General features: G+C 41.7%; 1 protein-coding gene across 4 annotated transcripts in view; it reads left to right on the top strand.

The window, feature by feature from the left end:
• ARFGAP3 (ADP ribosylation factor GTPase activating protein 3) overlaps positions 1 to 25,139 on the top strand; it is a 63,491-nt gene that overhangs the window by 20,664 nt on the left and 17,688 nt on the right. For 2 of the 4 annotated variants that reach the window (XM_025399031.1, XM_025399032.1), the window contains exons 4-11: positions 2,375 to 2,506; positions 3,548 to 3,631; positions 6,206 to 6,293; positions 11,464 to 11,523; positions 15,074 to 15,120; positions 16,325 to 16,464; positions 20,847 to 20,975; positions 21,732 to 21,854. In XM_025399031.1, the coding sequence (XP_025254816.1) occupies positions 2,375 to 2,506; positions 3,548 to 3,631; positions 6,206 to 6,293; positions 11,464 to 11,523; positions 15,074 to 15,120; positions 16,325 to 16,464; positions 20,847 to 20,975; positions 21,732 to 21,854 (803 nt within the window). The remainder of the gene's footprint in view (positions 1 to 2,374; positions 2,507 to 3,547; positions 3,632 to 6,205; positions 6,294 to 11,463; positions 11,524 to 15,073; positions 15,121 to 16,324; positions 16,465 to 20,846; positions 20,976 to 21,731; positions 21,855 to 25,139) is intronic. The other 2 variants (XM_025399033.1, XM_025399034.1) reach the window with 2 other exon arrangements.

A 25,139-nucleotide genomic window follows, 5' to 3' on the forward strand; every position in this document is an offset into this window, starting at 1 on the left:
CACTTGGGAGTCTGAGGCAGAAGAATTACTTGAGTCCAGGAGGTTGACGCTATAGTGAACAGTGTTCACCGTGCCACTGCACTCCAGCCTAGGTAATTGAGCCAGACCATCTCAAAAAAAAAAAAAAAAAGAAAAAAGTATACCTTAGATGTTTCAAGCTTATTTTTTGAGATAGAGTCTCACTCCTATTGTCTAGGCTGGAGTACAGTGGCAAAATCATAGCTCACTGCAGCCTCAACTTCCTGGGCTCAGGTGATTCACTCAGCCTCCCAAGTAGCTGGGACTATAGGCAAGTACCACCAGGCACAGCAAGTTTTTTACATTTTTAGTAGAGACAGGGTTTTGCCATGTTTGCCAGTCTGGTCTCGAACTCCTAGGCTCAAGTGATCTGCCTACTTTGGCCACCCAAAATGCTGGGATTACAGGCATGAGCTGCCGGACCCGGCCAGTGTTTCTTATTAATTTTTTATTAATTTTCTGGGTGTTTGTAGAGACGTGGTCTCACTTTGGTTCCCAGGTCGGTCTCAAATTCCTGGCCTCAAGCAATCCTCCTGCTTTGGCTTTCCAAAGTGCTAGGATTACAGGCATGAGCCACTGTGCCCAGCCTCAAGCATCTTTTTAGAAACCTTTGCCCATTATCATGACCTTCACAAACTTGTTCCTAAACTTAGCCCTGTTGGTTTGACTTACCTGTCCTTATTTCTAAGCCTTCCCAAGGTTGCAGAGTCACCCTCCAAACTCCAGAAAGGAGCTTTCGCATCTCAAGCCAGCAGGAGTCAGGGGACATCTCAAGCCAGCAGGAGTCAGGGGACATCTCAAGCCAGCAGGGGTCAGGGAACATGGGGAGGGAAGGCTCAGATGAGTGGTCATTCAGTTTACCCAGTGGAGCTCTAAGTTATGGGCTTGGAACCATCCTTTTGTATTTGAATCCTAACTCTGTCCCTTGCTACCCATGTGATCTGGGGCACATTGTTGAACCTCTCTGTGCTTCATTGTCCCCATCTGTAAAGTGTAGACAGGAGTAGTGACTGACTGTCTGATAGTGTTGCTAGGAGGATTGAATGCGATGATGCCCATGAACCACTCACGACAGGATCTGAAACATGTGGGTGACCAATATCATCATCAGTCAAATCAGGTTCATCAAAGGATCACTTGTATAGGTTTTTAGAAGACCTGTTTTAATTAAGATATGAATTCTATAATTCATGTCTGTACATGGATCCTCATGAAGTGGGTAAAAGCAGTTTCTTGTAATTGTTTAAATACCTGTTTTATCGTCTTACTTATATTGTAGTCTCTGTTAATGACAGAATAGTGTTGAACAAGGTAAATGTTAATGTAGCTCCTCACTAATTTGTCAAAAATTCTGATTTACTGGAATCCATTTTGAGATCAATTGTGGACTGGGCATGGTGGCTCACACTTCTAATCCCAGCACTTTGGGAAGCCAAGGTGAGAGGACTGCTTGAATCCAGGAGTTGGAGGCTGCAGTGAGCCATGCTCATGCCACACTACACTCCAGCCTGGGTGACAGAGTCAGACCATCTCAAGAAACAAAGAAAAGGGCCAGGAGCGGTGGCTCACGCCTGTAATCCAGCACTTTGTGAGGCCAAGGCAGGTGGATTCTTTAAGCTCAGGAGTTCAAGACTAGCCTGGACAACATAGCAAGACCCCATCTCTACAAAAAATACAGAAATTAGCCAGGCGTGGTGGCACACACCTGTAGTCCCAGCTACTTGGGAGACTGAGGTGGTGGGATCGCTTGAGCCCAGGAGGTGGAGGTTGCAGTGAACCGAGATGGAGCCACTCCATTCCAGCCTGGGTAATAGAGCAAGACTGTGTCTCAAAAGAAAAAAGAAAAGAAAAGAAATGGATTGCTCATGAATTAAAAGTAGTCCTGAGAAGAAAGCTTCTCCCCAGATAAAGTTCACAATGACAGAGGTGGTTTAATGGACAAATGAGGACTAGTTATTTCATTTTGTAATGCAAGTCTCATAGCTAGTTTTTGGTTTGTTTTTTGTTTGTTTGTTTGTTTGTTTGTTTTCTGAGACGGAGTCTTGCTGTGTTTCCCAGACTGGAGTGCAGTGGCACGATCTCAGCTCACTACAAGCTCCGCCTCCTGGGTTCACCATTCTCCTGCCTCAGCCTCTCAAGTAGCTGGGATTACAGGCACCTGCCACCATGCTTGGCTAATTTTCTGTATTTTTAGTAGAGGTGGGATTTCACCGTGTTAGCCAGGATGATCTTGATCTCTCAACCTCGTGATCCACCTGCCTTGGCCTCCCAAAGTACTGGGATTACAGGTGTAAGCCACCGCACCTGGCCATAACTAGTTTTACCAAAATATTAATCTGCATGCTTTTCTCCGTAGTCTTCCTTTTTTCATCAACATGGGTGTTCCACCAGTGACACCAATGCCAAGTATAACAGTCGCGCTGCTCAGCTTTACAGGGAGAAAATCAAATCGCTCGCCTCTCAAGCAACACGGAAGCATGGCACTGACGTAAGTCACTAGAGGCTGCATTGTCTCCTTTAGATACATGTTCACTTAGTAGAAAAAGTGATTTTTATCCTGAATAGTAAAACTTTTCTACCTGAGTTGTCTTACAAGGAATTAGTGTACAATAGATTCTTACTATTTGAAGTAGTTATGTTCTGTAAATTCATCATGAGTACTGGATTAGCGAATACTAAAACATTGCTCCTAGGAGAAATACAGGATTAGGTTCCTATGAGCTCTGGTCTCCTTTTTGTCAACTGATCAATACATAACCTTATTTAACATGTGTTTCTATTTAGAGACACCTTTTTAAATATATATTGATGGCTCATGAATGTTGAACTCACAGCCAAGGACTGTAACTGAGCCCTGAATGAAGCTTATTTAATGCCTGGATTTTCTCCGCATGAGGCACATCACAGCCTTCATGTGCTTCAGAACATTAGCTAGCCCTTCAGTACTGCACTTGAGAGGCATCTTAAAAAGTGATATCCTCAATAAAAAGCACGGAAATATGAAGAACGTAGCACGAAATAAGCTACAGAAAGAACATTTGTTATGAGAACTGAAACAAGAAGGCCAGAGTAGTGTGTCTTGTTTATCTCAGCTGAGAATGTGGTTCTCAGGCAACTCATTTTTTGCTGCACTATTCTCCAAATGACTAAAAACACCACGAGGACTGAGTTTGGGTTAAAAGTAAATTTTAGCAAGTAGGTAAATTCATAAATATGGAATCCATGAATAACGAGGATTGATTATCGTTGGGAACCTGCATTTAGATATGAAGTCTTTGATCTTTCCTTTTCAGAAATGGTTTGTGTATTTGAGGTACTTGACTTCCTCAAGGTTTGGAAGCAAAATTTACTGGATGATAGATTACTAAAGTGCGCTCAGAGGTCCTCTGTAGGGATGTTACTGATTTTATAAGAATGGAAAGCACCAATCTTTAGGAAACAGGTCTCTATAAGGGAAGTGAAGGGTATCAAATAAAATCCTTTACAGGCCGGACGAAATGCTCAGCCCTGCGTTGTGTTTTTGTTCTAGCTGTGGCTTGATAGTTGTGTGGTTCCACCTTTGTCCCCTCCACCAAAGGAGGAAGATTTTTTTGCCTCTCACGTTTCTCCTGAGGTATGTATTATGCTTTACCTCATTTTAAAGTGTGCTTACTCTGACAGTTAACAAAAGGTACATATTTAAAATGTTAGGATGTAGGCTATGCTGTTGTAACAAGAAGTCCTGAAACGTAACTACTGAAGAGAGAAATGACATTATCAACAATTCTAAGGTTAGGCTATCTGCCGTTGACTGATGGACTTTGCTGTTCTCAACGTGTGGCTTCCATCTCAGGGTCTAAAGCAGCTGCTTCAGTTTAAGACTCTCCCAGCTTAAGAGAAGAGGACAAGCACCCTTGAGAGCTAATGCCCTATTCTTTTATTTCTTTCTTTATTTTTGGGGGGACCGAATCTGGCTCTGTTGCCCAAGCTGGAGTGGAGTGGCACGATCTCAGCTCATTATAGTCTCTGCCCCCTGGGTAAACGATTCTCCAGCCTCAGCCTCCCGAGTAGCTGGAATTACAGGTGTGCACCAACACACCCAGGTAACTTTTTTTTTGAGATGGAGTTTTGCTCTTGTCGCCTAGGCTGGAGTGCAATGGCGTGATCTTGGCTCACTGCAATCTCCACCTCCTGGGTTCAAGCGATTCTCTTGCCTCAGCCTCCCGAGTAGCTGGGACTACAGGTGTGTGCCACCACGCCCAGCTAATTTTTGTATTTGTAGTAGAGACGAGGTTTCACCATATTGGCCAGGCTGGTCTTGAACTCCTGACCTCAGGTGATCCACCCACCTTGGCCACCCAAAGTTCTGGGATTATAAGTGTGAGCCACCTTACCCTGCCACAAATGCCCTATTGTTTTACAGAAAAAGTCTAGAGGTAGCTCCCATCCCTTCTGCTTAATGTCTTATGAGCTGGAATTTAGTTGCATGTCTTATCTAGCTGCCAGGGAGAACTGAGAATTTATTACTAATACTGTGTCACAGTTCAGAGCTCTGAAACTGACAAAAAATGAAGACATTTTTAATAGGGGCTTCATTCTCAGTGCCCCAGTTTTGCTGTTTACATATCTCAAAGCTGTTGCATGAGTTAATAGTACTGGTAAAAGTACTTAGTACCTGGCACAAAGTAAGCCTTCAATAAGTGCTCTAAATATCACACTCTTCATCTCTGTGACCTGATAGCAACAGTGACAGTAATCCATAGTACTTCTGTGGCCTCTCCTCAGATCACTTAGATCTAGGGAAAGTAAAGCCTCAAAAGCCACAATATTTACTATTTGGCTCTTTCTTTTCTTCCTTTTCTTTCTTTTTTTTTTTTTTTTTGATGGAGTTTTTGCTCTTGTTGCCCAGGCTGGAGTGCAGTGGCGTGATCTCACCTCACTGCAACCTCTGCCTCCCGGGTTCAAGAGATTCTCCTGCCTCAGCCTCCCGAGTAGCTGGGATTATAGGCATGCGCCACCACACCTGGCTAATTTTGTGTTTTTAGTAGAGACAGGATTTCGCCATGTTGGTCAGGCTTGTCTCGAACTCCTGACCTCAGGTGATCCACCTGCTTCGGCCTCCTAAAGTGCTGGGATTATAGGCGTGAGCCACCATGCCCCCGCCTACTATTTAGCCCTTTAAGGTAACATGTGCCTACCTCTGTCTTGGAATGTCATATGTTCTGCCAGCTACCCTAGCTTCGCCCAGTCCCCTTGGGTAAGGAGCATGATTTGGTGAACTCTTGCTCAATCTATTCTTTAATTTCCTTTCTTTTTTTTCTTTTCTTTTTTTTTTTTTATTTTGAGATGGAGTCTCGCTCTGTCGCCTAGGCTGGAGTGCACTGGCACAATCTCGGCTCACTGCAACCTCTGCCTGCCAGGTTCAGGTGATTCTCCTTCCTCAGCCTCCCCACACCACCACACCCGGCTAATTTTTTTGTAATTTTAGTAGAGATACGGTTTCACCATATTGACCAGTCTGGTCTCGAACTCCTGACCTCAGATGATCTGCATGCCTCAGCCTCCCAAAGTGCTGGGATTACAGATGTGAGCCACTGTGCCCAGCTTATTCTTTAATTTTCAGTTCAAAACTATGTAAAGTCATACAAGTTGTTAAACCTTGTTTTGTTGTTGTTGTTGTTGTTGTTGCTATTATAATTTGCACATACTTATTAGCATTGTCACAGTCAGTAGTTACCCAAAAAGGTTATCAAGAAAGAGGAGAACAGGCCAGGCATGGTGGCTCATGCCTGTAGTCTCAGCACTTTGGGAAGCCAAGGTGGGAGGATAACTTGAGCCCAGGAGTTTGAGATGAGCCTGGGCAACATAGACCCCTTCTCTACAAAAAATTTAAACTTTAGCTGGGTGTGGTGGCACATGCCTGCAATCTCAGCTACTCAGGAGGCTGAGGTGGAAGCATCACTTGAGCCTGGGAGGTCAAGGATGCAGTGAGCTATGATTGTGCTTCTGCACTCCTGCCTGGGAAATAGAGCAAGACCCCATCTCTATAAAAAAAGAAAGCAAGAAAAAAATAGATATGCCTTCCTTTCCATTAACAGGGACTCAGAATGTGGCTGTTTAAATTGTTAGGTTTTTCCTGTGCTTTGATTTTTTTTTTATGGCTGTTTTCTTGCTTTGTCTGCTAATGACTTTTCTCACTTTGTTTCAGGTGAGTGACACAGCATGGGCATCAGCAATAGCAGAACCATCTTCTTTAACATCAAGGCCTGTGGAAACCACTTTGGAAAATAATGAAGGTGGAGTCCTTATAACTGTCATGTAATAGTATTCTGTGGTTCAGTGGCATGCTATGAAACTATTAAAAATTAAGGTGGGCCAGGCACAGTGGCTCATGCCTGTAATTCCAGAACTTCGTGAGGCTGAGGCGGGAGGATCACCTGAGCCCAGGAATCAGAGACCAGCGTGGGCAACATAGTCCCCATCTCTACCAGAAAATACAAAAAACAAAAAAAAAACACCTGAAACCTAAAAAAATTAAAATGTAGATCCTTCTGTCTCTTTTTTTTTTTTTTTTTCCTTTTTTTGAGACAAAGTCTTGCTCTGTCACCCAAGCTGGAGTGCAATGGCACGGTCTTGGCTCACTGCAACCTTTGCCTCCTGGGTTCAAGCAATTCTCCTGCCTTAGCCTCCCTAGAAGCTGGGATTACAGACGTGCACCCCACGCCTGGTTAATTTTTGCAACATGGTTTCACCTTGTTGTTCATGCTGGTCTCGAACTCCTGACCTCAGGTGATCCACCCGCCTTGGCCTTCCAAAGTATCGGGGTTACAGGCGTGAGCCACCACTCCTGGTCGACCCTTCTGTCTTAACAGGAAGAAATATTCGTAATAGACTATAAAGTGGAGGAACAACATTACTGAACATGGAATATAATAATCATTTTTGTAAAAAAAGAAAAACAGGCCGGGCGCGGTGGCTCAAGTCTGTAATCCCAGCACTTTGGGAGGCCGAGACAGGCGGATCACGAGGTCAGGAGATCGAGACCATCCTGGCTGACACGGTGAAACCCCGTCTCTACTAAAAAAATACAAAAACTAGCCGGGCGAGGTGGCGGGCGCCTGTAGTCCCAGCTACTCGGGAGGCTGAGGCAGGAGAATGGCGTGAACCCGGGAGGCGGAGCTTGCAGTGAGCTGAGATCCGGCCACTGCACTCCAGCCTGGGCGACAGAGCGAGACTCTGTCTGGAAAAAAAAAAAAAAAAAAAAAAAGAAAAACATACCAAAAACATCCTGGAAAGCACACAGCAAATTGTTAAATAGGGAATGAAGTTACTGAGGATGTTTAGTTCTTGCTTGATACAGTGTTGAAGTATCTGAACTTTTATAATAAGTATGGGTTACTTTTATAATCAAAAACAAAATTTCAATTTTAAAACTTACAAAAATAGTTGATACATAATGATTCACATTTGGTGACTTTCTTATAGGATTACACTTATTGTAAATATATCAGTTGCTTACATATTACAAATCACTTGTGACATGAGTAATCAGCTCTTTCTGTTTTAAAAGTGCGTCCTTTGTTAGGCCAGAATGTTAGTGTAAATTAACAACAAAAATGTAACTTTGGACAACTAAGCAGTGAGCTCATGGGTTTTGATACCATAAGAAGTGCTGGCTTGTATAAACTGAGCCTTGACCAATTCTAAGTATCATGGCATGACAGGAAAGATGAAGCAGTCACCAACCATGGGTTGGGTGATAGTATTGAGAAAATTTCTGGCAAGGATTTTGCTGGAGGGTAGGAGAGTAAGTGGTATTTATCAAGAAAGTAGTCCTAGGAGAGAGAGACACTTGGCTCTATCCCAGAGTGGAGTCATGTTGTAAAGAAAAGGAGTCGCATAGCCAGGCGTGGTTGTGCATGCCTGTGATCCCAGCTACTAGGGAGACTGAGGCGGGCAGATCTCTTAAGCCTGTGAGTTTGAGGCTGCAGTGAGCTCTGATTGCACCACTGCACTCTCCAGCCTGGGTGAAAGAGAGAGACCCTGACTCTAAAAAAAAAAAATAAGAAAATGAAAGAAAAGGAGTCACTTCCTTTGTATTGTTATAGGTATAAGGGTGGGAATGTCTTGAGATTTCCATCAAACAATAGACTGCTGGTTTTTCATTTTACTGGTATAGGAGTAGGCATATCAGTGAATCAGGATAAGAACATTTCATATCCTAGGTAACAATGGGTTATTTGATTAATGGAATTTGGACTAGTGTCTGGCATTTTAGAAACAAATAATAAAACAAAGTAGAATTCCTTCTTTACTCTTTACACACCAGGCTAAATTCAGGTATTTCAAAGATTTACTTGAAAATATGATTATCCTAGAAGAAAACCTGGGTAAAGCTTTTTTTTATTATCCTGTATTGGGGAATCCCTTCTATGCATATTCAAATCTCATAAAAGGAAAAGGTTAATAAATCTGATGACATAAAAATGTAACATTTCTGTTCTGAAAAAGTACTTTAAAGTGAAGACAAATGATAAACATTTGCAATTCATATGTAGACAAAAGCGGCTTGTTTCCTTACTATGCAAAGAACTCTGATGTGGTGATTTTGTGGATGATTTGCACCCTGTCATTTTTTTCCACATTCTTTTTTTAGGCATATGACCGAAGATGCCTGCAAAGAAGACATTTATACACCTCTAACTGGGGTTTAGTTTTTTGATTTCTTAGCCTTACACTACACTGAAGCCGCAGTGGCCCTTGGGTGTTTCTCTGCCTGCGTTTGCTTTCTGTTTTGCTTGGAGTGTGGCTCTGCCTTGATTGGCATGGGCTCCCTCTTTATTGGGATTCAGCTTTTAAGACCAGCTGGCGAGCACTCCCAGTCACAACTGCGTTTGTGCATTTTTTCTTCCTCATAGCATAGCAAACAGCAGTTCTGGAAATTACTGCGTCTGTTAGTTTGCATGCCCACTGTGTGTCCCCTCTGCTGAGCTATGAGCTCCTCCAGAGAGAGATTCTTCTTTAAGATGAGAAATCTACCTGAGCCATTGATTGATTTACCGTTATCAGAGAGAAGAAAGAATTCCCGTAATCTCCTAACAAACAGGAACAGTGACTTACGTATCTTTTGTGAAAGTACAAATGATAATTTAACTATTTCTATTATTATAATTTATTAGCATAAAAGGGCTTTGAGGCCAGGCGCAGTGGCTATCGCCTGTTAATCCCAACACTTTGGATGGCTGAGGTGGGTGGATCACTTGAGGCCAGGGGTTCAAGGCCAGCCTGGCCAACATTGCAGAACCCTATCTCTACTAAAAATACAAAAATTAGCCAGGCATGGTGGTGCATACCTGTAATCCCAGCTACTCGGGAGGCTGAGGCAGGAGAATTCTTTGAACCTGGGAGGCAGAGGTTGCAGTGTGCCAAGTTTGTGCCACTACACTCCAGCCTGGGCAACGGAGCAGGGCTCTGAAAAAAAAAAAAGGGCCAGGGATTTTGAGATTGAGAGTTAGCCCCACGAGATACATGTAATCTCTGAAGTCTGGATGTCTCAGTTTTGTTTTAACAGAAACCCCAGTAACTAACACAGAACAAGATGTTGCCCAGGCTGGAGTGCAATGGTGTGATCTCGGCTCACCACAACCTCCACCTCCCAGGTTCAAGCAATTCTCCTGCCTCAGCCTCCCAAGTAGCTGGGATCACAGGCATGCGCCACCACGCCTGGCTACTTTTTTGTATTTTTAGTAGAGAGAGGGTTTCACCATGTTGGCCAGGCTGGTCTCGGACTCTTGACCTCAAGTGATCCACCCGCCTTCATTCCTTTTTATAGTTAAATAATACTCTGTTGAATGGCTATAGATATAGATATATATATATATATATATATATATTTTTTTTTTTTTTTGAGATGGGGGTCTCGCTCTGTTGCTCAGGCTGGAGTGCAGTGGTGCGATCTTGGCTCACTGCAACCTCAGCCTCCCGAGTTCAAGATACTCTCCTGCCTCAGCCTCCCAAGTAGCTGGCATTACAGGCTTGCATCACCATGCCCAGCTAATTTTTTGTTTTGTTTTGTTTTTTGTTTTTTGAGATGGAGTCTTGCTCTGTCACCCAGGCTGGAGTGCAGTGGCATGATCTCAGCTCACTGCATACTTCGTCTTCCAGGTTCAAGCAATTCTCCTGCCCCTAGTAGCTGGGATTACAGGTACCTGCCACCACACCCAGCTAATTTTTGTATTTTCAGTAGAGACGGGGTTTCACCATGTTGACCAGGCTGGTCTTGAACTCTTGACCTTGTGATCCATCCCCCTCAGCCTCCCAAAGTTCTGGGTCACGCCACCATGCCCAGCCCTCATCTTTCTATTTTTTAGTGGAGACGGGGTTTCACCATGTTGGTCAGGCTGATCTCAAACTCCTCACCTCAAGTAATCCACCTGCCTCAACCTCCCAAAGTGCTGGGATTATAGGCATAAGCCACCACGTGCCCAGCCTACACTTTACCTATTTTTAAAGTAATAAATAAAATTAAGTATGGTTGGGCGCCATAGCTCACACCTATAATACCAGCACTTTAGGAGGCCAAGGTGGGAGATCTCAAACTCCTGAACTCAAGCAGTCGGCCCAACTTGTCCTCCCAAAGTTCTGGGATTACAGGTGTGAACCACTGTACCTGGCTTTTAATGAAGGCTGTGTTCACAGAGTTGCTAACCAGAATGACTTTTTAGGTAAAATAGAATAAACAAGACAGATTTCTTGGCAACTGAAAATTTCGATTTCCATCATTGATGTAATTGGAATTTCCACATATTAGGCCGGGCGCGGTGGCTCACGCCTGTAATCCCAGCACTTCGGGAGGCCGAGGCGGGTGGATCACCTGAGGTCAGGAGTTCAAGACCAGCCTGACCAATATGGAGAAACCCTGTCTCTACTAAAAATACAAAATTAACTGGGCATGGTGGTGCATGCCTGTAATCCCTGCTACTCGAGAGGCTGAGGCAGGAGAATTGCTTGAACCCGGGAGGTAGAGGTTGCGGTGAGCCAAGATCGTGCCACTGCACTCCAGCTTGGGTAAAAAGAAAGAAATTCCGTCTCCAAAAGAAGGAAAAAAAAAATTTCCACATATTAACATACATTGGGTATGTATAGTCCACAGAGGTACTAAGTATCTTATGACAGGTCACATTAAATCACCAGATCATAAGGCAGAATTTTGAATTATATTAGTTGAAGAGACCACTAACATTTTTATTCGATAAATCCATTGGATGAAAAATACATTTCTACTTTAATGGACTTTTAAGTCAAAATTCTTATAACCGTAAAATAGAATATACAGCTAAAAAGGTAGGTGATCATTGACAAAATTGGATAAAATATGTAGCACTGAGCAAGTTGAATTATTATACATTCAAAAGCAAGTTAGCTGAGTATATTTTCTTCACTAATATCAATGTTTTGAATTTTCAGGTGGACAAGAGCAAGGACCAAGTGTGGAAGGTCTTAATGTACCATCAAAGGCTGCTTTAGGTAAAATCTTACATTCTGATTTAAAGTGTATGACTCATTAAGAAAAAAGTAAATCCTCTTGCATTTGGCCTAGGCGTCTCACCTGATGGAGTAATAGCATCATGACTGAATCTGTTAATAATATTTTATTAAGCAAAAGGTGCCATATATATCGTCATATATATGTATGTATCGTCATATATATATGTGTGTGTATATATATATCTTTTTTATTCATCTCTCAAGCTTCCAACAAAGATGCTACATTTTAACCAGCTTGATGATATAAAGTGCAGCATTGTGGCTGGGGGCAGTGGCTTACGCCTGTAATCCTAACGCTTTATGAAGCCGAGGTGGTCAGATTGCTTGAGCCCAGGAGTTCGAGACCAGCTTGGGCAACATGGCGAAACCTTGTCTCTCTAAAAAAAAAAAAAAAGTGGCTGGGCGCGGTGGCTCAAGCCTGTAATCCCAGCACTTTGGGAGGCCGAGACGGGCGGATCACGAGGTCAGGAGATCGAGACCATCCTGGCTAACACGGTGAAACCCCGTCTCTACTAAAAAAATACAAAAAACTAGCCGGGCGAGGTAGCGGGCGCCTGTAGTCCCAGCTACTCGGGAGGCTGAGGCAGGAGAATGGCGTGAACCCGGGAGGCGGAGCTTGCAGTGAGCGGAGATCGCGCCACTGCACTCCAGCCTGGGCGACAGAGCGAGACTCCGTCTCAAAAAAAAAAAAAAAAAAAGTTAGCTGAGTGTGGTGGCATACACCTGTAGTCCCAGCTACTTGGGAGACTGAGGCAGGAGGATCACTTGAGCCTGGGAGGTTGAGGCTGCAGTGAGTCGTGATCACACCACTGTACTCCAGCCTGGGTGACAGAGTGATACCTTGTCTCAAAAAAAAAAAAAGCAGCAATGTGCATATTTAGCCAATATGGCTGCTGATGGTTTTGGTTGGTAGGTTTACGTTGGGCTGGCTCACATTACCGAAATAAGCAGTGGTCAGAACATCTACACCATTCCTTTTTACTCAAGAACTCAGCATTTTCTTCTCTTTCTGATTTTATTATAGGTGAACTTAATCTTAAGTTTTTCATTATCAAGGAATTTTAATTTGTAATTGTTACATATTCCATTGCATTAGTTGGAAAGCAGCTGCTTTGGTGAAAAATAACTAAACTGTTAGAAATGTCTCTGACATTTTCATCATGTATTTAGACTCGTCAGAAGTTGGGAGCAGGTGATGTGACTACTACAATACAAATCTAAAAACAAAGTGATGAAAAGGAAAACTCCCACGAGCATCTTTTTCACACTTGAAATGTAATGATGCTATTCTGCACTCACGGCTAAAGATTGTAATCTTTTGCTGTTTGTGGTTTTGTGCTATCTTTTCCTATCAAAGCACGTTCTTATCTTAATATGAAAAAATTAAGACTTTAATTTTGCTGGATTTCTTAAACATAATTCTAAAAACAATATATAACCTACAAGTAAAATGTACTTAGAAAATGATTTTTAAGAAACTTTCTCTAAAAGCATTTTTGTGCAATTTAGAGAGTACTGTTATTAAAATAAGAGAATGCTTTATATTTCTTCTTTTTTTGTTTTGTTTTTTGGAGACAGAGTCTCACTCTGTCACCCAGCCTGGAGTACAGTGGCACGATCTCGGCTCACTGCTTCCTCTGCCTCCTGGCGCCTCCTGGGTTCAAGCGATTCTCATGCCTCAGCCTCCCAAGTAGCTGGGATTACAGGTGTGCGCCACCACGCCCAGCAAACTTTTTGTATTTTTAGTGGAGACTAGGTTTCACCATATTATCCAAGCTGTTCTCAAACTCCTGACCTCGGGTGATCCGCCCGCCTTGGCCTCCCAAAGTGCTGGGATTACAGGCGTGAGCCACCATGCCTGGCCGAGAATGCTTTATATTTATTTTGGCTAATGTGATAAAATATATATATAAGCCAAGGTGAAAAAGCACGTCACTGGCTGCTTTAGTTGTATACATAATGCCTAGCTAACTTTATTTTTATTATTGTTATTACTTTTTTGAGATAGAGTCTCGCTTTATTGCCCATGCTAGAGTGCATTGGGTTCTATCACAGTTCACTGCAGCCTGGCCCAAGGGATTCTCCCACCTCAGCCTCCCAAGTAACTGGGACCACAGGTGCATGCCATCACACTGGGCTAATTTTGTTTGTTTGTTTGTTTGTTTGTTTGTTTGTAGAGATGGAGTCTCCCTTTGTTGTCCAGGCTGCTAACTTTATATTTTCAAATAAGTTTTGTGCAACCATAAAAAAGAATAATCATGTCCTTTCCAGCAACATGGCCGGAGGCCATTGTCCTAAACAAACTAATGCAGAAACAGAAAACCAAATATCACATGTTTTCACTTATGAGCAGGAGCTAAATCTTGGGTTCATACGAACATAAAGATGGGAAGAGTAGACACTGAGGACTCCAAAGGGAGGGAGGGAGGGAGGGAGAGAGGGGAGCAAGAGCTGAAACACTTCCTGTTAGATACTGTGCTCACTGTCTGGGTGATGGGATCAAGAGAAGCCCAAACCTCAGCACCACACAATATACCCTTGTAACAAAACTGCACATGTACTCCCTGAATCTAAAATATAAATGGAAAATTATAATGATTTTTAAAGCTTTTGGGGTGGGCATGATAGTTCATACCTATAATCCCAGCACTTTAGAAAGCCAAGGTGGGAGGATCACTTGAGGCCAGGAGTTTGAGACCAGACCAGGCAATATAGTGAGATCCCCCCATCTCTACAAAAAAAAGAAAGCCAAGCATGGTGGCATATGCATGTAGTCCCAGCTACTAGGGAGGCTGAGACAAGAGGATCACTTGAATACAGGAGTTCAATGCTGCAGTGAGCTCTGATCACACTACTATACTCCAGCCTAGGTAATGGAGTGAGAACAACTCTAAAAGATTGTTAGATTTTTTAAAGTTTTTGAAGAGCAGAGCTTAACAAAAGAGTTGCGGCATGGTGGCTCATACTTATTTTCACACTTTGAGAGGCTGAGGTAGGAGCATCACTTGAGCCCAGGAGTCCAAGACCAGTCTGGGCAACATAGCGAGACCCCCATCTCCTAAAAAAAAAAACACCAGATGTGGTGGTGCGCACCTGTGATCCTAACTACTCAGGAGGCTGAAGTGGAAGGATCCCTTGATCTGGGAGGTAATGCCACTGCACTCAGCTTAGGCGACAGAGCAAGTCCCTGTCTCAAAAAAAAAAAAGTTGTTGTAATATACTTTTTAAAATGCTCCTGAAGAAAGTACTGAGTGGGGCAAGCTCAGGCTCTGTTTCTCTTCAATGTGCTGTTAAAAAAAAAAAGGCATTTTCTCTGAGTTTGGAGACTGCATGGAAATAGGATTCCATTTCAACAAAGCTCTGTCAATCTAAAATATGCTCATCAACTTGAGTCTTCTGAATGACAAACTAATGTGAAAAATGTTATCTCTTAAATAATAAAGTGCTGTATGTTAGAATTTTAAAAGACACACTAAAAAAGAAAAATTATTTCTCTTGGTCTGACTTTTTAATTTTTATTTTTTGGCAGAGGTTTCCTCTATCATAAAAAAGAAACCAAATCAAGCTAAAAAAGGCGTGAGTATTATGTACTTTATATATAAAAATCTGGTAGTTAAGCTTTAAAACTAAAAAGCTACTTTGTCATTTTAGTTTTATTCTTTTGAACCATCTTGTAATAAATGTGGCTTGTTCAAAGAGATTAATGTTATACTTACTGAATTTTTTCTAGAATGATTTAACATTTTTTCTGTCTATGACAAAATTCTGAAAAAATTAACAAAGGTCCCCTGGGAATTTCTCTCCTGCTTGCGTAGATCAATAAGCAGTGACATCTTGTGAGGCTTAGAGGGTAGTCGTCTGGTGAGCTTTCAGATACAGCGATGCGTTGCAGAGCACCAGCTCTGGAGGCAGGTGCAGGGATTGAATCCTGGCCTTGCCATTTATTGGCTGTGTGATCTTGGCCACATTGCTTAACTTACATGAGCTTTACTTTCCTCAGCCCTCTGTATCCAGGGGTTCTGCATCCTGGGATTCAACCAACTGCAGATCAAAAATATTTGGGGGAAAAAAACCACAATAGGCCAGGCGTGGTGACTCACGCTTGTAATCCCAGCACTTTGGGAGGCTGAGGCAAGTGGATCACTTAAGCCCCGGAGTTCAAGACCAGCCTGGGCAACTTGGCGAAATCCCGTCTCTTCAAAAATTACAAAAAGTAGCCGGATTTGGTGGCCTGTGCCTACAGTCCCAGCTACTCGGGATACTATGGTGGGAGGATCGCATTACCCCAGGAGGCAGAGGTTGCAGTGAGCTGAGATTGTGCCACTATACTCCAGCCTGGTCAACAGCGTGAGACCCTGTCTCAAAAAAAGTAAAGTAAAATGAAAAGTAAGAATACAACAGTAAAAACAATACAAATAAAAACACAGAATTAGTAACTATTTTCATAGCATTTACATTATTTAGATATAATAAGTAATCTAGAGATGATTGAAAGTATACTGGAGGGTATGTGTAGGTTAAATGCAGATACTATGCCATTTTATATAAGGGACTTGATCATCGCAGATTTTGTTATCCACAGGGTCCTGAAACCAATCCCCCCATGCTGAGGGACTCCTGAGATAATACCAGCTTCACAGAGTTCTGAGGACTAAGCCAGAGAATAAATGTAAAGTGCTTGTGACAGTGCCTGGCAGGTCCTAACCCTTAGGAAATGTTAGCTGTAGTCCCAAAAGCTTTTGAACAGCTCGTGTAGACTATAGTCTTATATATCTTCTAGCTTGGGGCCAAAAAAGGAAGTTTGGGAGCTCAGAAACTGGCAAATACATGCTTTAATGAAATTGAAAAACAAGCTCAAGCTGCGGATAAAATGAAGGAGCAGGAAGACCTGGCCAAGGCGGCACCTAAAGAAGAATCAATGTAAGTTTAATTTCATTATATTAATATGTTTGCAGGGAATAAAACTATTAACTCCAAGATTTGCTTTCCAAATGCCAGTATTTTTGTCGGGGAGGGGAGGGGAGGGTACTGCAAAATTTAGTTTTAAGAAAACTGATATTGCATTGGCATCTGGATTGGAAGGGAAAGAGACGATGGGGGCAGCAACACTTTCTGTTGACGCTGTAAGGGCAGGACTGGGGTGGTGTCAGTGAGAAGGGAAAGACAGAGATGCATTGAGGTGTTTACATATGAAACATGCTTCACATTATTAGAGTTAGGGAAATGCAAATCAAAGCCACAATAAGATACTACTGTGTACCCTCTAGGGAAGCTATAATAAAAAAAACAGACAATAACAAGTGTTGGCTAGAATGTGGAGAAATTTGAACGCTTGTACATTGCTGATGGCAGTGTGAAATGGTGCCACTATTGTGAAAAACAGTTTGGCAGTCCTTCAAAAAGTTAAATGTAAAGTGTCCATGTGACCCAGCAAATCTACTCCTAAGTATATACTCAAGAGAAATTAAACTTACATCTGTGTAACCACACAAAAACTTGTGCGTGAATGTTCATAGTGGCATTAATCCTAATAGCCAAAAAGTAGAAATAACCTAAATGTCTACCAACTGATAAATGAGAAACAAAATGTGGTATGTCCATACAATGGACTATTGGCCACAAAAAGGAATATAGTCCTGATATGTGCCACAACATGGATAAACCTTGAAAAGTTTATGATAAGAAAGAAGCCAGTCATAAAAGATCGTATGACATGATTCTGTCTATATGCAATGTTTGGAATAGGCAAATCCATAGAGACAGAAAGCAACTTACTGGTTACCAGGGCCCGGGAGGAGGAGAGAATGGAGAGTGGCTGCTAAAGGGTCCAGGCCTGCTTTCAGGACTGCTGAAAATGTTCTGGAGTTAGTGGTGTTGGTGGTACAACTTTGTGAATGTGCTAAAACCACTGAATCCTGTACTTTAATAGGGTGAGTTTTACAGTATGTGAATTATATCTCCATAATGAAAAAAGTATTTATAATCTGAAGCCCTGTTGGACTCTGTGACTAAATTCTAAATACATGATGGAAGACTATGGCTCTGGTGGTGTCTCCAGAGGTTCTGAGCCTGGATCTTGGAGAGGGAGAAGGAAGAGTTTCAGAGAATGAAGAAGGTGGAATGATCATGTGTGTCGGGGGCCTGCCTGAAGTGGAGGAGTTGGAACGATAATGTGGAGCACCTTAAAGTCAGGCTGTGGTTGTCCACTTACCCAAGAGTCAGAAACAGCTCCTTCAGCAGTGCTGTGATGAAGGGGCATCTCGAGAAAGTGAGTTTGGTAGTGATATCCAGGCCAGGAAGAGGGGAGGAAACTGGAAGCCAGGAAGCCAGTGAAGAGACTGGTTTTCTGTAGACATTTGTAAGGCTCTTGAGAGGTTTTCATTTGTGTTGAAATCAGAAGAGAAAGATGGCCATCCAGAAACTGTGACTGTGTACGAAAGATAAGGAGAGAAGAAGGGCAGGGGGTGCATGCCACACAGAAAGGAAAAGTAACCTGGATCCCTATTTTTTATGCATGTGTTTTTTAATGGTGTTTTCTCTTACTTTCATGTGTATTTTATCTGTTTTAGCTTGAGTTACTATGGACTGTATGATGAAGAAAATAATACCTATTTTATGAGGTGGTTTTAAGGATTAGTTTAATAGCTTAAATGCTCATTGAAGTGCATCAGACAGTACCTGGCACACAGTAGGTGCTCAATAAATGCAACTACTTTTCATACCATCTTACTGTTCATACTGACAGTTTGCTAAGGTGGAGTTTATAAGGTAAACCCAAATAATTTGAAGTTGATAGTTATTTCTCCTTGTCATTTAACTCACAGAACTTAGGGGGCAGCACTGAACTGTATTTAGGTTGAATATGGTTTGAAATGCTTTGTGTAAAAATTTACATTGACTTGTCGCAGACTTTAATTTCTCTTACTAAGCTAAGTTTTTGATCCTGGCAAAGGGAAAGGTTAGATTTAAGTGTTTCCATGGCTTCTCTTGGTATTTGGGAGTAGGTTCTGTCCAGATTACTCATGCTTGAGGTTTTCCCAGAGCGTGTATAAAATCGGGCCCTGATCAACTCCCTTCCTGCAGGTAAACTGGGTGGAGAAGCTGCAGGTAAACTGGGTGGAGTGAAGTCTGGTTGTTACTTCTAATATTAACATGCTAATCTTCCTGAAAACAGGAAGCAACAACCAGCCTTCACTTGTATCTTTCATTAGGAGTGTTTGATACATCACAAAAACAAAGATGCAGATCGGAAGATTTATGAATTTGATTTGGGAAGCCAATTTGGCAACTTTCATGGCCTTGTTCAGAACAACCACATAACTATGCCTTAATGACCACCACTGCCACTCAAACCCGTAGAAAGTACAGGTGTTTTATCCTTAATATATGAGTGTTATTTTGCAAGTTAGTTTTTTTAATGGCTGTAAATAAAGTTATTTCAGCTCAGTAAACTGTCAGAGCAGTGCTGTTTCTTGTACTGTCAGGATGTGAAACTAAACGGCCCATGCAGTGTCCTGGTCTCCTTCTAGCAGTTTCCCAGCCCATCCTCAGAGGCTCTCTGTGTGCCCACTTGGTAGGAAGGAAGGAAGAGGCAGAGCTGCCTCGAGCTACTTCGCTTGTTTGATCTGTGTCCTGTAGTCTTCCCTTGAGCCAGTACCTGTAAGCGCTCCTGAAGTTCTGAGAAACGCGTGTTCTGACTTAACTCTGCTGGTTCTTCCAGAGAGATGTTGTCGTAAGCTTGGATATCAAAGTGCATGCTTTTAGTGAGTGACCAGATTACCTAGGAAGGAAAACTTTTCCATCTCTTATCTTTCTAGTAGAACCTTTTCATCCCCATGCATCTTCTCCAGAGGAATCTGTTGCTGTAATTATATGTATTCATGATTTTAAACAGAGCTATTGTTTTCCTCCTAAAGAAAGAGTAGTATTTATTTGTTAAGGAGTAAAATAGCCATAACCTGTTCTGTAGGAAGAGTAAGGAAAACAGACTGCCACGTGAAAACCAAAGAAATCTTGCTTGACTCATTAAAGAAAAGAAACAGCAAAAGCAAGATTACTTTTTCCTAGTAAGAAATTCTGTGCCAAGCACGGTGGCTCATGCCTGTAATCCTAGGACTCTTTGAGGCAGAGGCGGGCAGATTGCCTGAGGTCAGGAGTTTGAGACCAGCCTGGCCAACATGGTGAAACCTTGTCTCTACTAAAAATACAAAAATTAGCTGGGTATGGTGGCAGGCACCTGTAATCCCAGCTACTCAGGAGGCTGAGGCAGGAGAATCACTTGAACCTGGTGGGTGGAAGTTGCACCACTGTACTCCAGCCTGGGCGACAGAGCGAGACTATCTCAAAAAACAGAAAGAAATTCTGTTGTCCTTCCCTGTTACTACACAGAAATTTATTTATATTACTAGGAATTCATACAATGCCTCTTTTGCCAGGAATTCGTGACATTTTACATGTTTTTGTAAAGTGGATGGTAACTTAGAAATCCTTGTAAGGTAGATAGATCATTTTTCAGGGCCCTGAAATGTTGCTGTCTCACTAAAATATGATGCAAACTGCTGTTCTTGCTATATAGGCATAGTTTTTTTTTATGAAAAATTAAGTCATTATTGCATATTTAGAAATCTGAGAGCAAGGACAATGTTTTGTACACCTTTTTACCCCTTTGGTATCCTGCTTGTGGCAGATACTTGATTTTAAATAGAAGCGTGGTATATGACTGACTAGTAGTGCTAAAGAGTCTATTAGCTGATGAGTGACTATGCCATTTTAAACACTCAGAAGCCTGATTGCATGGAGATACCCTACAAGAAATTATTTTGTAAATGGAAGGATCCTTTTACAATTAAGTAACAGCCCCTTCTTTGATCTATTTGTAAAGTCAAATTTATACATTTCTTTATCTTAAGATAGACTAGTGAGACTAACCTCATGGTTTGTTATGTAATGTGGAAGTGTAATAAAATATTAATCCAAGTAAGAAATCCTGCTTTTCACTATCCCATATAGAAGTGATTGGGTATACATTATGTTATTATACAATAATAGGTAATGTGAACTAAACTTGAACAGTGGCATAGGTTGAGCAGCAGTGAGAAAGGAGCTGTAAGCTCATTCAAATTTTCTTAAATGTCTATTCAAAAAAGGCAGGTAGAAAAAACGCCAACTTGCCTTCATAATTGTTAATTATGGAAAGAATCATGGAGCTAAAAGTATAAATTACATGTTTAATTTTGCTTGCTATTTTAATGTAAGAACAAAGGATTAAAGCTAAATTAAGGAGTATTTGGTTTTTCTGGCAGTGTTTCATCATTACGATTAGCCTATAAGGATCTTGAAATTCAAATGAAGAAAGATGAAAAGTTGAACATTAGTGGCAAAAAAAATGTTGACTCAGACAGACTCGGCATGGGATTTGGAAATTGCAGAAGGTATGTGAGACTGCTTTCTTGAAGTTAGAATTTAAAACAGTGTGCCAATCATCGGTGGATTTTTCTTGGACTGTGTTAGTTTCAACTTTAGAGGGTTTTTTTTTGTTGTTCATTAACTTCTCTAATTATTTTTGCTTTGCTCTGGTATTCACTATAACATGAAAAATTTCAAATTTGGCTCTTTAAAAGAAGGAAAAAGGTCTGGCTCTTCATGAAGCACCTACTGGAGAGGAAGCCATGGACATAACCAATATTTTTCTTTTCTTTTCTTTTCTTTTTTTTTTTTTTTGAGACGGAGTCTCACTCTGTCGCCCAGCCTGGAGTGCAGTGGTGCAATCTCGGCTCACTGCAAGCTCCGCCTCCCTGGCTCATGCCATTCTCCTGCCTCAGCCTCCCGAGTAGCTGGGACTACAGGCGCCCGCCGCCCGGGGTTTCACCGTGTTAGCCAGGATGGTCTTGATCTCCTGACCTCGTGATCCGCCCACCTTGGCCTCCCAAAGTGCTGGGATTACAGGCGTGAGCCACTGCGCCCGGCCCATAACCAATATTTGTGACTGTATTTGTGTAGACACAGTCCTCACCAAATTTTAACATTTTTGAAAGCTTGCACCAGAAAAAAAAATTGTTTTATTGCTTATGTTTTTAACCCTTCTAATAAATTTGTCTTTGTTCAAAATACAAATTAAAGCTTTGTTTATTTTGGTGAAACAAAAGTTTGTGAACTTACTAATATATATATTTTTCTGTTTTCTCAAGTGGTATTTCACATTCAGTGACTTCAGATATGCAGACCATAGAACAGGAATCACCCATCATGGCAAAACCAAGAAAAAAGTATAACGATGACAGTGACGATTCATATTTTACTTCCAGCTCAAGGTACTCTATGACAAATCATCGTTAAAGTGTCATTTTGAAAAGTAGTGATTAGTATGGATTGATTAGTTTATTTGCATTAGAAGAAATTACAAATCAGTTTACTTCACTGTTTTTAAAAGCTTTGACTGAAGCCAAAGGTATTCTTTGAAATAAAAATTAGAGAAACATTTGTGAAAGGACAATGTTTGCTAACATTAAAATGTTTGATAATAAAATCAGCAACTGTGAGTTAAAGGTAGGAGAGAGTTTATTTAAATTATGAAATTGGAGAAAACTGCAAAATCCTGAAGGTGTGTGTTGTTTAGTTTTAGTCCAGCAGTTGGAATATGTCACAGCTCTTTCTCAGGGCTTCAGCAGATTTCTGTGCTTCAGAATGCCAGCTTCAGAAAACTCCAATTGGTACACCCGTACATTAAATAAACTCTATGAGTGTGTGTATTTATTAATGAGGAACATGATTGCACCTTGAGGGGATCCCAGAGTAAAGCCCAGGTTTCTCTCCTTCAGCACTCACTATCTGATTGAGACAAAATGCATAACTCTAGTGTGAAGTCGACTGTGGAGATCAGTGCACGGTCAAGTGGCCTGCCAGAGCAAAAGAACAAGTTTAAACTTGAGTCAGTTCATTTTGTAAGGACCTGCCCAGCCCAGGGAGAGGTCTGCTAAAAAAGTACCAAATGAACCTGTGATTTCACTGGAGAGGGCACAGCTCAGGAACAGAGGGGTAAGAATATGGGCCCAGGGGCCAGATGGCATGGATTTGAATCCTGGCTTTCACTTATGTGTGACCTGGGCCAAGTTATTTAACTTCTTTGTGCTATAGCTTCCTCATCTGTAAATTAGGGACTCTAGTAGTACCTACCTGATAGGGTTGTGTGAGGATCAAATGAGATACTGCGAATACTATAGCACGTTTAGAATGGTGCTTGGCTCTTACTATGTTTAGCTGCTATATGATAATGTAGAAACTCAGTTTAAGAGACGTGTGATTCAGTCTAAATGTTTTTTGTTTGTTTGTTTATGAGATAGAGTCTCACTCTGTCACCCAGGCTGGAGTGCAGTAGCATGATCTTGGCTCACTGCAACCTCCACCTCCCAGGTTCAAGCGATTCTCCTGCCTCAGCCTCCTGAGTAGCTGGGACTACAGGCGTGTGCCACCATACCCAGCTAATTTTTTGTATTTTTAGTAGAGATGGGTTTTTGCCATGTTGGCCAGGCTGGTCTCAAACCCTTGACTTCAAATGATCTGCTGGCCTCAGCCTCCCAAAGTGCTGGGATTACAGGCATGAGCCTCCATGCCCAGCCTAAATGTTTCATAACTATTGTTAGGTAGTTAAACTAACCACATTGAGGACCACCTTTGGGTTAGCAGTTCATGAAAACTGAAGGTGTGCCTGTCAGTAATGGATGGTTGCTTACCAGAAGGCTCCATCACTTACATCTCGGAGGGCATTAGAGTTGTCTGGCCATTTATAGGTTTGAAGTGTTTTCATATGTATAAAAGATATGTGTGTGTGTGTATATATATACATATGTCTATATATAGAACATATATAGAACAGATATAAATTTATTACCTAGAATCTAATTGTGAAATTGTATATTTTCCTATCAATGTTTATAGACAAGGAATTGTATAAAGAATACTATCCTTAAAAAATGTCTCAAGTATAGCTCCAAATTATTTCAAGTCCAGGAATTTTACTAAAAAAAAGGTAGTAGTTTAGTGGTGTTCCATGGTGGTGTTTTTAGAGACTTGGGTGGTTTTATATTTGCCTATCCTTTGCAGCTTGTATAATGCATCAAGTTTCACTTTACTCAGAAGTGATACCCAAATCATGCCTTTTAAAGGTATGTAAATAGATTTTTACACAGAATAAAATTAAATGCGTAATTTGATTTGGAAACTGCATGCGTGTCAAATCATTTCAGATATGAATATTAAATGATGGACTAAGTCTGGGTCAGAGGAAACACTTGGCAATACGGGTCTGTATTTGCCTGTGTGGCTTCTCACAACATCTTTGATTATTTCACTGCTTATTGGCAACTTCTACAGATGATAGTAAAGAAAGTTTAGGCTAGGCATTGTGGCTCACACCTATAATCCCAGCACTTTGGGAGGCCAAGGCAGGAGGATCACTCGAGCCCAGGAGTTCAAGACCAGACTGGGAAATATAGTGAGACCTCATATTTACAAAAAGTTTCAAAAATATTAGCCAAGCATGGCGGCACATGCCTGTAGTCGTAGCTACTTGGGAGGCTGAGGTGGGAGGATCACTTGAACCTGGGAGGTAGAGGTTGCCGTGAGATTAGATTGCATCACTGCACTCCAGCCAGGGCAACAGAGGAAGACTCTGTCTCAAAAAAAAGAGACAATTTAAGTTAAATCAGTACTCTTGCTTGGTAGCCGGGTTGCTAAGAGAACTCTAAGTGAGGTTGCCTAATGGGAACTTCAGAGACCCTCACTGGCTCCAGGTCACTGACAGGCCCCTGTGGGGCCTTTCTGCCTTGTAAGGGCTTCAGGGACCTTTCAGACTTCCCCTCCTTCCAAGGCTTAATCAAAAGGGTTAGCCCCAGAAGCCACTGTTACTGTGAAACTGTTACAGTTTGAAACCTGGGAGCAGATGGCATATTTATATAGACCATGCCTCCTGGACTCTTGCCAGAGAGACCTTGCTGTATTGTTTATCATGCCCTGCAGATTGTCTAATAGGAACATAAATGCCTTCTCTAGTCCTCCTTGGTAGGGTGACCACCATTAGTAGAACGAGGGTACTATTAGGTACTTTGGCAACTGAGGTAAAATAAACATGGACTCTGAAAGCAAATATAATAGTTCGATGAAGAGCTCTTACTGCTTTCAAATTATTCATTAGCCCATTAGAACTTGAATATTATGAATTATGAAAGAGTTCTGTTTCTGTTAAAAGTAAGATAAAACCTGTCCTTGGTTTTTTTTATTACTATTATTGAGTTCCATTATTTCCAGGATATAAACAGTATAATTATATATTGAGTACAAGATAATGAAACTAGAACAATTTGCTCAGCCTTATAAAGCCAGCATGGCCTTCATTAGAATAGACAACTGTCTATAGCTCTAAATCAGAGAGAATGTGATATTAGGATGCTCTTATCAAGGGATTTTAAGGAATGTTTTCAAGATTGGGTAAAGGCCGGGCGCGGTGGCTCAAGCCTGTAATCCCAGCACTTTGGGAGGCCGAGACGGGCGGATCACGAGGTCAGGAGATCGAGACCATCCTGGCTAACACGGTGAAACCC

Source organism: Theropithecus gelada, chromosome 10 (genome assembly GCF_003255815.1).
Source record: "Theropithecus gelada isolate Dixy chromosome 10, Tgel_1.0, whole genome shotgun sequence".
NCBI classification, from domain to species: Eukaryota; Metazoa; Chordata; class Mammalia; order Primates; family Cercopithecidae; genus Theropithecus; species Theropithecus gelada.